The 14,419-nt window shown below is 46.1% G+C and overlaps 1 protein-coding gene across 1 annotated transcript; it reads left to right on the top strand.

Moving 5' to 3' along the window:
* Positions 1-11,207: 11,207 nt before the first annotated feature.
* On the top strand, positions 11,208-11,821 carry LOC127313489 (salt stress-induced hydrophobic peptide ESI3-like). Its single transcript, XM_051343984.2, has 2 exons — positions 11,208-11,338; positions 11,449-11,821. Exons 1-2 carry the CDS (start codon positions 11,246-11,248, stop codon positions 11,584-11,586), a joined length of 231 nt encoding a protein of 76 aa, XP_051199944.1. The 5' UTR covers positions 11,208-11,245; the 3' UTR covers positions 11,587-11,821.
* Positions 11,822-14,419: the final 2,598 nt, after the last annotated feature.

The raw sequence follows: 14,419 nt of genomic DNA, 5'->3' as shown, positions 1-14,419 counted from the left end.
GGCATAAAAGTGATACAAGAACTCTGAAGCAATGTAAATCATTGAGGCTTAATTGACTTTTGTTCAGTCATATGCATGCGTGAGCATGTGCCAAGTCGATATAAATGAGTTATTCAGAGGAGGATACCACAATGCCATACTTACTTATGAATAAAACAATGCAAGCAAACATCCATGACATGCTACTCATATTAATAAATTGGAGCTAAACATGAGAGATCATGAACTACTAGACTTTCTTAAATGACATATACCTCACATGAACCAACTAAGCATGCTCACATGGATGAGTATATGTACAAAAATGAAAACAAATAGAGTTCATACCAGCCTCTCACCACAATCAGATTGTCGTAGATCGTCATTATTGCTTTTTCACTTGTGTAGCTTGGATAATATAGAGTGAAAACCACGCTCCAGCCACCGAAGACCATTGAACTCATGATGAACTTTACAAACCAAAGAAGAACAGCAAATATTTTTGGTGTTTTCGAATTTGAGAACAAGAACAAAAGGAAACAAGCAAATAAAGCAAAAATCTTTTTGGGTTTTCTTATAGCAAACTAGCAATAGCAAATAAAGCGAAACAAATGCAAGAAACCAAGATAAACAAATGGTGAAGAGAAACAACAGAAATATTTTTGGTCTTTTTTGTGTTTTGGGAAAGAAACAAAGTGAAAGCAAGAAATAGCAAACTAAAAGAAACACAGAAAAGCGAGATGGCAGAAATCTGCCAAAACCTGACAGCAGTACAGAAATCGATTTTTACAAAAATCTTACGTTGCTCAGCTCGAAAAGTGTTTAACTAATGAAAGTTAGATAACAACCTGGGGAACCTGCACAAAAATTGGCAACTCAAAATAACGTTCTGGCTGTGCGCACGAATTTTTACGGTAACAGTCCAGAATCTGTTTTCAGGCAGCACTTCCCCAAATATCATCTCCCTCTCATTAGAAAACCACTCAAACAAACTAAACAAGTATATACAAGTATCCAGCAACCATGATATGCAAAGAATGAGTGATGCCGGTATACCTCACCCCAAGCTTAGGCTTTTGGCCTAAGTGGAGTTCAACCCCATCGAGGGTCTGGGTTCCACGCCGGTGGATCATACATGGAGTAGTCATAATAAGGTACTGATGCAGAAGAAAAACGTGGAGGCTCCTCATGCCCAATGTGTTGATGCGAAGAGCTTGCTGCATCCGACGACGAGTCGAGGTGTTCCTCGACCTCATCCGTGTTGTCTCGTGCACGATGGCTTCCTCCCTCGATGTATGCATTAACTGCACTTTCCGTGACTGACCAATCCTCCCTGGAATCAAGGTTAAACAGAGAAGGTGCAGGCAATCCTACTAATTTTTCAACTTTCTTAGTCCTTGTCCAAGATTTCTTGTAAAATGTTATTCTATAAGACAGGTTCCCTAAATTAGACGAACCAGAAAGAAATTCATGCTTAATCATGGAAGCTATGTCAAGTTTCTCCATGGGGAGCGGAATATCAAGATGGTGAGGTCTTACATTATGCATAGCTAATAAGCGAGAGGCGATGAGACCCCCACAAATTCCTCCCTTCTCACGGTTAATGGCAAGTCTGTTGGCTTTTAAAGCTCCCAAGTTATAAGTCCTATTACCTTGTAATGCAGCAGCTAGAAAGGCTAGATCTGGGATAGTTACTTTACCTCCATTCTTTCTCGCTAGAACGCACTTGGTAATGAAATAAGCGAAGTAACGAATAGCTGGGAAATGAATACTACTGATTTTACCATCATCCTCCGAGAAGCTTCTTCCATGACAAATCATCTTGAAGAGGTCCAAGAGCTCTTGCGGCGATCCCTTTATCTTCTCGCATGATCCCCATTGCGGCACTCTGATTGCTGCACAAAAATCACTAAATGGCAAGTTGACAGTTTTATTATAAATTTTATACTGAACCATGGGGTTAGATCGTGACCAATTGAATTTAAAATCCTGCACTACTGACATAGTCAGTTTCACATATTGGCATGGTTCCCCATCAACAAAATCATACAATCCTGCACGAGAGATTAAACTTTGAACGTCCTGGCAGATCCCTGCACTTCTCATGAAATCCGCACACGGATAGTAAGTGGGATATACTCCTTCTTCTCGGTGAACTCTCATGACCTGTGGCACCTCCAACTCATGTTGGTTGAGTTGGTGCCTACCTCCTTCCATTTTCTGAAATTTTCAACAAACAATATAAAACTTGATTTGGTGACATATAATTGAGGGGAACTACCATAGGAACTTGCTAGAGTACTAATCATGCATCAAAACTAATTTCTACCACTTAGAACAAGCATGCAAGCTCACTAAACATGTTACCTACAGCAGCAAAATATTCAAGATATACTCAACCAAACAAAATTCTATTTGGATAATCGAAGGAGTCACATACCGGAGAGCAAATGTGCCAAATTTCAGACAGAAATCTGGGCTGAGCAAAGAGATCGAAAAATCCTGAGCTCTTGAGCAAAAACGCGAGTGAGAGAAAGTTGGTTCGAGTTTTTTCGGGAGAGACAAGATGCTGGGAGAAAGAGATGAGGTAGTGGGGCAAGGAGGGGCCCACACCACAGGGTGGCGCGCCCCCCTCCTTGGCCGCGCCGGCCTGTGGTGTGGTACCCTGTGGTGCCCCACAGGTCATCCTCTGGTGCTCCCAGGTGCCTCGTCGAAAAATAGGACCAACGGTGTAATTTTCGCGAATTTTTGAAAACTTTGAAAAATGCACATTTCTGGGTATTAAGTTTATTATTACTGGCCAGGAAAATTTTGAAAAACTCTAATCAACTAAGGAACTTTGAAAAATAAAAGTGCTACAGCAACTAAAACAAGTGGAGGAAGAAAGAGATGTTGTTTACCTCCTCTATGCATATAAAATGTATTTGTTAACAAGGTTGATCAAGTCTTGCCACCAAATAAATTTTACATAGCATATGAAGAAATAAACCTCAAATCAATCATGTTACCTTGAATTGTATTGATATGGATCCAATCACAAGAGTTTGATATTCTTCTTTAGGCTCATATATAGGACAATCAATAGTTCCCACTTTGATAGTTCTCACATTAGAAATAGTATTAACTCCACACGCTTTCTCAATCCTCTTGGGGAAATAAATGGTGTGTTCCTTATCATCAACATTGAAAGTAACCTTTCCTTTATTGCAATCAATAACAGCCCCTGCGGTGTTAAGAAAAGGTCTCCCAAGAATAATAGACATATTATCATCTTCAGGCATTTCCAACACAACAAAATCAGTTAATATCAAGCAGTTATTAGTAACTTGAACAGGAACATCCTCACAAATACCAACAGGAATAGCAGTAGATTTATCAGCCATTTGCAAAGATATATCAGTAGGTATCAACTTATCTAAGTAAAGTCTCTTGTATAGAGAAAAAGGCATAACACTAACACCGGCTCCCAAGTCACATAGAGCAGTTTTAACATAATTATTCTTAATAGAACAAGGAATAGTAGGTATACCTGGGTCGCCCAACTTCTTTGGCACTTTGCCATTGAAAGAGTAATTAGCAAGCATAGTGGAAATTTATTATAGTGTTCTTCTTCCTTTGATTTTAGTTTCTTAGCAGGAAAAGGCATTTGCTTTTGCACCCAAGGTTCTCTTTCATTACCATGTTTCTCAGCAATAAAATCTTCTTTAGTATACTTTTTATTTTTAGCATGCTTTTCAGGTTCTTCTTCAACCTCTTCTTTATCAGGAGTATCATTCTTATCATTATCTTTATCATGTTCATTACCACTTTCAGTTTCAGCATCAGAAATAGAAATACTATTAGGATCATTAACATGTTCAGAGGATTCTACAACATTTTTATGTTTCTTCTTCTTTTTCTTAGAAGGAGCTCTAGGTTCAATGCGTTGAGAATCTTGTTCAATTCTTTTGGGATGCCCTTCAGGATATAGAGGATCCTGGGTAGAGACACCACCTCTAGTTGTTACTTCATAAGCATGTTTTTCTTTAGCATTATTTCCTAACAAGTCATTTTGCACTTTAGTGAGTTGATCAATTTGAGTTTGAACCATATGAAAATGTTTAACAAGCATCTTAACATCATTGGAGGTTCTCTCCACAATATCATGCAATTCACTAATAGCTCGAGAATTTTCCATTAAATGATTCTCTACTCTCATATTAAAATTTTCTTGCTTAACAATATAATTATCAAACTCATCTAAGCATTGCGCAGGAGGTTTTGAATACGGAATATCTTCCCTAGTAAAGCGTTGAAGGGAATTTACCTCAATCATGGATGAAGGGGGAATTATCTCACATATATCTTCTATGGGAGGTAGATTCTTCACATCTTCAGATTTAATACCTTTCTCCTTGAGAGACTTCTTGGCTTCCCTCATATCTTCATCATTCAATTTAATTAAACCCCTCTTCTTCACTATTGGCGTTGGAGTTGGTTCAGGTGTAGTCCAATCATCATAATTCCAGCCTATTTTAGCCAATAATTCTTCAGCTTCGTCTGGAGTTCTTTTCCTGAAAACACAACCAGCACAACTATCCAGGTATGCCCTAGACTCAATGGTTAGTCCACTATAAAATATATCAAGTAAATCATGCTTTTTCAAATCATGGTCAGGCAGAGCTCTAATAAGAGAGCAAAATCTCGCCCAAGCCTCAGGCAATTTCTCTTCATCTCCTTGATCAAAATTATAAACTCTCTGCAAAGCAGCATGTTGAGCACTAGCAGGAAAGTATTTTCGGAAGAAAACATTAAGCAATTCTTTTGGACTTTTAATAGAACTAGGTGGCAAACTATTATACCAAGTTTTAGCGTCATCCTTTAATGAGAATGGAAAGATTTTAGCAACAAAGTAAGTACGCTTCTTAACATCATCAGAAAACAAGCTACTCAAAGTAGATAACTCAGTCATGTGTTCAACAGCACTTTCTTTTTCAGTACCACAAAAAGGTGTTTTCTCAACAATAGCTATATGAGATAGATCAAGAGAAAAATCATAATCTTTATCCTTAATGTTTATAGGAGATGTGGCAAATTTAGGATCAGGAGACAGTTTATATCTAACAGCATGTTCTGCAAGCAACTTTTTAATTTTTCTTGCATCAGTAGTAGCATTGCATTTTTCAATAAAATCATCATCAAGTTCCACATAATCTTCATCAAGATCATCACTAGAGTATTCAAGTTCAGGTGAATTAACAGGTGTAGTAACATCAGGATTTTCAGTATTTTCAATTTGTCTAGACCTAGCAATTGTAGCATCTAGAAAAGTTCCCAATGAACCACTATCATCAAGCACAGCAGAAATATTATCAGTATTATGAGAGTTTTCAGATTCAGCAGAAGTACCAGCATTTCAAGCTTGTGGTGGTGAAACAAGTTTATCAATCACAGATGGTGAATCAAGAGCAGCAGAGGTACTCAGAGTTGTACCTTTTCTTGTAGTGGATGGTAATATGGCGACCTTAGTATCGCGAGGTTTACCCATAATGGAGAATTTGCAGCGAACAATATCAATCCAAGTGAACTTCCAAATAAAGCTATGCTCCCCGGCAACGGCGCCAGAAAATAGTCTTGATGACCCACAAGTATAGGGGATCGCAACAGTCTTCGAGGGAAGTAAAACCCAATTTATTGATTCGACACAAGGGGAGACAAAGAATACTTGAAAGCCTTAACAGCGGAGTTGTCAATTCAGCTGCACCTGGAAACAGACTTGCTCGCAAGAGTTTATCAGTAGTAACAGTTTTATAGCAACGATAAGTAACAAAATAACGAGAGTAACAAAGACAGCAGTAGTGATTTTAGTAAACAGCAGGATTAAAATACTGTAGGCACGGGGACGGATGACGGGCATTGCATGGATGAGAGAAACTCATGTAACAATCATAGCAGGGCATTTGCAGATAATAATAAAACGGTATCCAATTACTAATCAATCAATAGGCATGTGTTCCAATTATAGTCGTACGTGCTCGCAATGAGAAACTTGCACAACATCTTTTGTCCTACCAGCCGGTGGCAGCCGGGCCTCAAGGGAAACTACTGGATATTAAGGTACTCCTTTTAATAGAGTACCGGAGCAAAGCATTAACACTCCGTGAACACATGTGATCCTCACATCACTACCATTCCCTCCGGTTGTCCCGATTTCTGTCACTTCGGGGCCATTGGTTCCGGACAGCGACATGTGTATACAACTTGCAGGTAAGACCATAAACAATGAATATCATGATGAAATAATAACATGTTCAGATCTGAGATCATGGCACTCGGGCCCTAGTGACAAGCATTAAGCATAACAAGTTGCAACAATATCATAAAAGTACCATCTACGGACACTAGGCACTATGCCCTAACAATCTTATGCTATTACATGACCAATCTCATCCAATCCCTACCATCCCCTTCAGCCTACAGCGGGGGAATTACTCACACATGGATGGGGGAAACATGGCTAGTTGATGGAGAGGCGTTGGCGGTGATGGCGGTGATGATCTCCTCCAATTCCCCGTCCCGGCGGAGTGCCAGAACGGAGACTTCTGGCTCCCGAGACGGAGTTTCGCGATGTGGCGGCGTTCTGGAGGGTTTCTGGCGACTTCGACTTCTCCCCGTGCGTTTTTAGGTCGAGGCGAATAAGTAGTCCGAAGGAGGGCGTCGGAGCCCGGCCGAGGGGGCCACACCATAGGGCCGCGCGGGCCCCCCCTAGGCCGCGCCGCCTTATGGTTTGGGGCCCTCGGGCCTCCACTTGAATTGTCCTTCTGGCTCCGTCAGTATTCTGGGAAAATAGGCCCTTTCGTCAAAATCCCGAGGTTTTTCCTGAAAGTTGGATTTCTGCACAAAAACGAGACACCAGAACAGTTCTGCTGAAAACAGCGTTAGTCCGCGTTAGTTGCATCCAAAATACACAAATTAGAGGCAAAACAATAGCAAAAGTGTTCGGGAAAGTAGATACGTTTTGGACGTATCACGTTGCTATCGGTTCTTGGTGCGGCAAATGGAAGACTTGAAATTGGGTAAATGGAGAGTCAAATTGGAAGAACAGTTCTTATTGATTCAAAGGAACGACTTTACAAGAAAGAGCCGATGGCTCTCAAAAGGATCATCCAATGCCTAATGCACTACTACTACTAGTCCCATGCTAGTAGTCCCTAATCTAAGGACCGTTGCTGCCCTCATCGTCGTCATCGCTGCCGCCGGCGCAGCTGCTGGTAGGCTCCTCGTCGCTGCTCCCGTAGCCTTCTACGGGAGCCTCGTCTTCCTCGTCGTCGTCGTCGCTGTCGTCGTCCCACCAGGCGCGGAGGCGCTTTGCCGGCGGATATTCGTCGGAGGAGGTGTCATCCTCCTCTTCCTCCTCCTCGTCGGAGGAGGTGAAGTCGTCCCAGGAGAAGCGGTCGTGCTCGCTCTCCGCCTCCTCCTCCCCGTCGACGAGGAATTGGAGGTCGTCCTCTCCGTCGGTCAAGGACTTGTCATCCTCGGACCAGACGGAGGAATCGTGATCCTCCTTGTCCCACGTCGTTGGGGCGAGGATGTCGTGCGCCGCCAACGAGCCCCACTCTGGCGTCGGCTCACGAAAGGGAGACGATACGTAGGAGAGACCTGTGGCCGAGGAGGAGGAGGAGGAAGAAGACATGGCTACAGAGGAAGGGGGTTTTTTGCCGATGGCTGGTACGGAGCAAGAGGATGAAGAGGCGAACTGTTCGATGCAGTTAAATAAAAGGGGATATAGTGGAGATTCAATGCCACAGCAGTTTCCAAGGAAGTGGTGCCCAAAGAAAAAAAAATTTACCAGGTCACGCGGAGAAGTTGAGAAGGCAAGGCATCATGATGAAGGGTACTGCGATGGTTCTGCTCTGCCACGACATGATCCGACGAAGAAAAAGCAGAGTGATTTTGGAATTAACATTTCCAAAACCAGGGGGGCATGTGTTATCACCAGAATTTGACCGGATCAGAGGTGGGTCGCGATTAAGATGGGCTTGAAGAATATACACGGAAGATATACATGAATCGGCCTTGTATACAAAGTTTGGGCTAGTTTGCCCGTGTATCTATCGTAGGATACGTGTCGGTTAGATAGAATTTGGCTCGTGCACGGTTGGGATTATTCCCACATTAGAAAGTCTACGGACTATAAATATGTATCTAGGGTTATTGAGAAAAACAACAATCACGTTCATCACAAACCAATCTAGGCGCATCGCCAACCTCTTGTTTCGAGGGTTTCTTCCGGGTAAGCACCATGCTGCCTAGATCGCATCTTGCGATCTAGGCAGTATACGTTTATTCGTTGTTCATGCGTTGCTCGTGCTGAAGCCTTGTTGATGGCGAGCAACGTAGTTATCATAGACGTGTTAGGGTTAGCATTGTTTCATCGTGTCACATGCTTTTGTCTATGCAACCCTTAGACGTCTAGCCGCCCTTACACCTACTTTAGGTGTAAGGGCGGCACCTCGCTTGATTATTATTTAGTAGATGCGATCCGTTATGATTGCTCCTTGTTCTTCAAGGATTAGTTTAATATCTGCATAGTTAGGCCTTGCAAACGGGTTGAAGGATCCAGTAGCACGTAGGGTGTAGTTTGCTAGCCCTAGATAAGATGTTCCGGGGATCAACTTCATGTTGGTTTTTAGGCCTTGTCTAGGGTTGGTTTATTATCACCGTGCGTGGCTGCCAGGCTCAATCACGCGTAGGATGTTCCGATTATGTGGTGAAAACCCTAAATCGTCGTAGGTCGTTTTAGCTTTATATTGATCAAGCAGGACCACCATGTGATCGTAGACCTCATACGAATCATGGGTGGATCGGCTCCTTGAGCCGATTCACAGGACAACCTGAGAGCCGATCGAGGCTCGTATTTAATGTTTACGTGTATGCCATGCAGGAAACTAAGCGAAGCAAATCCATCACCTTCCTGAGCAGGTATAGGTCAGGTGGCACGCCCTTGCACCAGCATCGGACGTGCGTGCCGAGGCTTTGCGGGCCGTCGCTCGAGGGACCAGGGCCAGCCGCAGTTCTGGGAGCCTCCCGGCTCTACTGTGTTGCCCGTCGTTGCTCGCCGGTGGGTTTCTGACCGCAACACTAACACACCTTAATTTCATAGAGACATCCAACTCAAATCATAATTCAGTGAACAAGTATTCTGTGAAATATAGCCTAAGAGACTCACACGGTGCACACACTCCACCTTTACACACGTGGGACACGGACTCTCCGGAGATCACATAAGTAAAGTTCACTTGAATAGCATAATGACATCTAGATACAAAGCTCATGATCACATAAAGATCACACAATGGGAAAGAGAGACAGACCACATATCTAGCGGTACAACCCTCAGCCCCGAGGGAGAACTACTCCCTCCTCATCATAGGAGTCAACAACGGCGATGGAGATGACGGTGGAGTCGATTGAGATGGCTCCGGGGGCAATTCCCCGTCCCGACAGCGTGCCGGAACAGAGACTTTTGTCCCCCGGATCTTGTCTGCGACGGCGGCGGAGCTACAGAACTTTCGTGGGAAGAGGCTTGTATCTTTAGGGTTTTTGCATCGAAGGCTTTATATAAGCGGAAGGGCGAGGTCGGTGGGCACCTGAGGACCCCACACCATACCTAGGCGTGGGCCAGGGCCAGGCTGCGCCTAGGGTAGGTGTGGCCGCCCTGCGCCTCCTCTTTGTCTCCCCTCTGGACTCTGTCTTCGTTACGGTAAAATATTAACTTCGGATTTTGTTTCGTCCAATTTCGATAATATTTCCTGTACAACTTTTCTGAAATACAAAAATAGCAGAAAACAGGGAACTGACACTGTGGCATCTTGTCAATAGGTTGGTGCCAGAAAATGCATAAAAGTGCCACGAAGTGTAAACAAAACATATAGCAATTGGTGTAAAACAAGGATGGAACATCAAAAATTATAGATATGTTCGCAACGTATCAACATCCCCAAGCTTAACTCATGCTCGTCCTCGAGGAGGTAAGTGACAACAAAAATAATTTTTGAGATGACATGAAGCCAACACAGTCTTGATCAAGCATTGTAAAGCATTGTGAGCTGGGATCAAAGTAATCTAAACATAGGCATGATAGTATGATTCAATAAAACTTAGCAACTATGTTATAACATGAAGAGTAACTCAAACAAAGGATCATGAATAATAGTGCATTGAAAGCAACTGTGTGTTTATGATCATAGAGTAAACATAGCAAAGTGGTACTCAACATGTCCTTTATGAAGTAGCAAAACATAAATGCAAGGACACCTTCAAAGTTCAAAGGGTGACTAGATACAAGTAATTTGAGAACAAACAATAGCATAATCATGAACCAATCAATAATAATTTTGAGACTATGCACTTTGCACTAAGAATGACAACTATTCTCTCTTAATTGATGCATAAAGAAGAAGGTGAAGACTCAACATAAAAGTAAAAGAGAGACTCTTTGCAGAGTAAGCAAGATAAACAAGTTTTATAAACTTTCCAAAAAGTATGGTACTTATTAGCTTTGAGCTCTCATTACCCCTATCATAAGCATCTTGAATGACTAAAGTTAATATGAGTAAAAAATGAGCTATATGCATTATTCTGGAAAGATTTATGATTGTCTCATATTAATGCTGAGAAATTCCTAAGAGCTTACTCCTATGCCATCAAGGAGGATGCTTCAGTCCATGAGGTCCTGACTGCTTCCAGACTTTCAGAGAACTTCTTCCTTCCTCTATCACCAGAAGCTATGGATGAGCTCAGAATGCTACAAGCACAAACTTTGGCTGTGCAACTTACAGCCAATACTCATGATACCTGGAAATATGCATGGGGTTCTGATACATATTCATCAAGACTGTATTATAAATTTTGTTTCAGAGAGAGATTACCCCTCGCTGTACCTTCAAATGGATCTGGAAGTCCAAATATACTCCCAAGTTGAATATTGTGAGCCGGAAATTCGCATAGTTAGTTGTCTACTCTACGCCGCAACGCAAAATGATGATCCAACTAATGACATCGGCGTCGAGTCAGCGACACCAAAAGGCTCGTGGGCGTTCGGCATCTTCTCCCGGCAGCCATCGCCCGATGCCGCATCATTCCTCCGATCCCAACGAGCTTTTGCCTGCTGGCGGCTGACTCCTCATCTGGTTTAAAGCCTCAGCGGCTGACTCCTGCTGGCGGCTGACAACCATTCTGTCGGTTCGTTATAGCCGGGGGCAGAGCAGAGGAAGGGGAGGGCAGGATGAGCTCTGGCGGCTGCTCGACGTGCCTGGAGATCATCTTCGCCGCCGTGCTCCCGCCGCTTGGCGTCTTCTTCCGCTACGGCTGCTGCAGCGTAAGCAAACCGACCACACTACTCTCTCTTCCTGGTTCAGCTCAACATTACTCGTGGCGATTTGGCTGAACTATCTTCTGACTTCTGTGACTCGGCCTCTGCGTGTGCAGTCGCAGTTCTTCATCTCCCTGCTGCTGACGGTGCTCGGCTACGTCCCCGGCATCGTCTACTCCGTCTACGTCATCCTCAAGACGGCGCCGGAGCTGCCCGGCATCGACGGGGACCGGCCCTACTACATCCTCGCCTGAGGATCTCCTTCGTCCATATTCGTACATACTGCTGTAGCGTAGCTTCTGTATACTGCTACTATATATGTGTCGCCATTGGTTTGGTTGGGGATGACTTGTAAGTTGTGCGTAGCTAGTGGTTTGAGGGAATTCCTCTCGATTCTTTGCGTAGCGGCCGGTGGTTGTACCTGTAGTCAGTCTCCTTTCTTGGCCTGTAATTAAGTTATGCGTAGCTAGCTATAGTGGTTTGAGGAAATTCTTGGCGTAGCGGTGGTTGTATTTGTGCTGTTCGTTCTCGATTCTCAGGATTGGTGGCATGGCAATGGCATATGGTGTGCAAGTTTTTTTTAGAAGCATATGGTGCGTAATTGGTTAGGCTGTCGGTTCTCTAGGACTTATATAAACCCCCTGCTAGCTCCCGAGCCAGCTGTTGAAAAAATAAGTAATGCAGTGACAGATCTCCACCGTGGTCTGTGCTCGCTTCTCGAAACAATCTGGGACGTATTTTCTTGTTCTGGGTTGATTTGAATCGATGAACTCTGCTCGACAGTTCTGGATCCTGACCACAGGTGAAGGTGATCCGGACAAGTAGTGTATGTCAATGGATAGACTGTGTATCCGACGCTGAGTAACAGCGATTAACTGTATCACTGACTATTACTGCTTGGATTAAGGGCTAAGCAGTGTTGTGGACCTTCTCTGCTGCAGAGTACATTTAGACATTGTTGAGAAAAAGACAGTGATACGTTCAGCTGCACCGGGCAGTTTCGTTCGGACAGTTCACGGTTGTAATCTGCAGTTTCTGGCACTCTGAGAGCATCTCCAGCCGCGTCCCCCAAAGCGTCCCCCAAACGAATTTGGGGCGCGCCGGACAAAAAATGTGTTCCAGCTGCGTCCCCCAAAGCTCATTTTTGTCCGGCGCGCCCCGATACGGTGTCCGGCGCCCCGAGCCCGTCCCCGTCGGACACAACGAAAAGCGAGGCGGGGAGTGGCGGGGCCGACCCGTCAGCGGCACAGTTAATTTTAACCTAACCGTCGCCTACCTCGCGACGGAAGTTATTCGTGCGCAGTGACACACGGCGGCATCTTTGCCTTAATGGCGATGGAGGGGCAGGCGAGACGTCTTGTCGGTGCTGCGTAGCCTCCACGCGTCGCCGGCGTTCGCACGCCACCGCCCGTTCCCGCGCGATCTTCCCACCTCTTCTCGTCTGTTTCCGCGCTTTCTTCCCGACGCCGGCGTCTATAAAAGGTCTCCCGGCTCAATGGTAGCCACCACACCCCGCCGGCAACAAACACAGCCCTCGTCGCTCCACCGCCGTCTCCTCCACCACCAGTGGCAATGGCGAATCGCCCCGGCGCTGGCCACTTCCCTCCACCGTCGTCTCCTCCACTTCCAGTCCCGGAATCGCAGGTCGACACCGACCCCGCGGCCCGGGATGAGCGGCGGCGGCGAGGGACGCCGCTTTGGCCTGGCTCTCGTCAGCAGCGGCGGGAGGCACTCGAGGAGGAGGCCCACCAGCGGCGTGAGGCGGCGCACGCGGTGGATCTAGCGGCGTTCTACGCCCCTGCCCCCGCAGCTGACGAGGCCGCGGCGGCAGCAGCGTGGCAGGAGCAACAGTGCGACACTGTTGCGGCGTTCAACGCCTCGATGGAAGAAGAGGCGCGACGGCGCCGGTACCGGGAGGAGATGGAGCAGCGGTGGGCTGATGAGCGTCGGCGCCAGCGCGATGAGCGGGAGGCGCTGTACCGTGAACGGCGGGAGGCGATAGAGCGCCGGCGGCGGGAGTCGATCGAGCGCCAGCAGCAGCTGACGGCGGAGGAGCGTCAGCAGCGGGAGGCGGCGCTGACGGCGCTATGGGGGAGGCGGGCGGACCAGTTGGCGGCGGAGGCCGACGCGTTGGCGGCGGCGATGATGGAGGTGCCAACAGATGTGGAGGAGGAGGCGCCAATGGAGCAGGAGGAGGCCGAGGCGGAGGAGACCGAGGTGGAGGACGACGACGACGACGAGTTCGAGTGGTCCGACGACGACGGGCCGCACCCGGACGAGACGGCCGATCAGCAACGCGCGCTCGTCGATTTCTTCGAGTCGGAGAAGAAGCTCCAGGACGACGCCCGTGCCCGCGAAGAGGCGCAGATTCATCGCGCCGTCGAGCTCTCCCTCCAGGCGGCGCAGCAGGGGACGGCGGAGGACGCGCGGCGGGAGCGGAACCGTCTGGCCACCGCCGAACGCAAGGAGAGGAGGCGCGCGCAGGAGCTGCGGCGTAGGGGAGGCGACGACGGGGCGGGGCCGTCGAACGCACCGCCGGGCGGTCAGTAGTCTAGGTTTAGATGAAATCTAGCCGTTTTCATTCAAACTTTGTAATATATAATCAAAATTGAATGAAAACCTTTATTTTCGTGCACCAATATTCATTTGGGGGAGGCGTTTGGGGGACGAGGCTGGGGAGTGACGTCCCCCAAAGGCGGCACGAACAAAACACGTCCCCCAAAGGCTCAATTCGGCGCGGTTTGGGGGACGCTTTGGGGGACGCGACTGGAGATGCTCTCAGGAAGGAGGGAGGTGACCAAGGAAGTGATGTTATACAGAGATCTTTGTGAATCTTCAGATCCATGTCTGAACTAGTGCTTGTTTGACTGGCTGAACCGCTGAACCACGCTGTTGACATGAGACTGAATAAATACGTACTACCTCCGTTGAGTATACCGTAATGAACTGCTAGTTGGAATATGATGCTTCTATTGTGCCAGAGACGTGTGTATGGACTGTTTTTTTTTCTCCCCTAAAGTTTGTGTGTTAAACTCGTCTCATGTGTATCTCTACTACTTAAAAAGAAGGAACGTGTTCCCCCTTCTC

Source organism: Lolium perenne, chromosome 7, assembly GCF_019359855.2.
Source record: "Lolium perenne isolate Kyuss_39 chromosome 7, Kyuss_2.0, whole genome shotgun sequence".
NCBI lineage: Eukaryota > Viridiplantae > Streptophyta > Magnoliopsida > Poales > Poaceae > Lolium > Lolium perenne.
The sequence above is the reverse complement of the archived record's forward strand: the minus strand, read 5'-3'. Positions and strand labels throughout refer to the sequence as shown.

What these genes read in the sequence shown, in the direction of transcription:
- LOC127313489 (XM_051343984.2), top strand. Translation starts at nt 11,246, where the DNA reads ATGAGCTCTGGCGGCTGCTCGACGTGCCTGGAGATCATCTTCGCCGCC. An exon ending in TCCGCTACGGCTGCTGCAGC is followed by an intron (nt 11,339 to 11,448) that starts GTAAGCAAACCG and finishes CTGCGTGTGCAG; the next exon opens with TCGCAGTTCTTCATCTCCCT.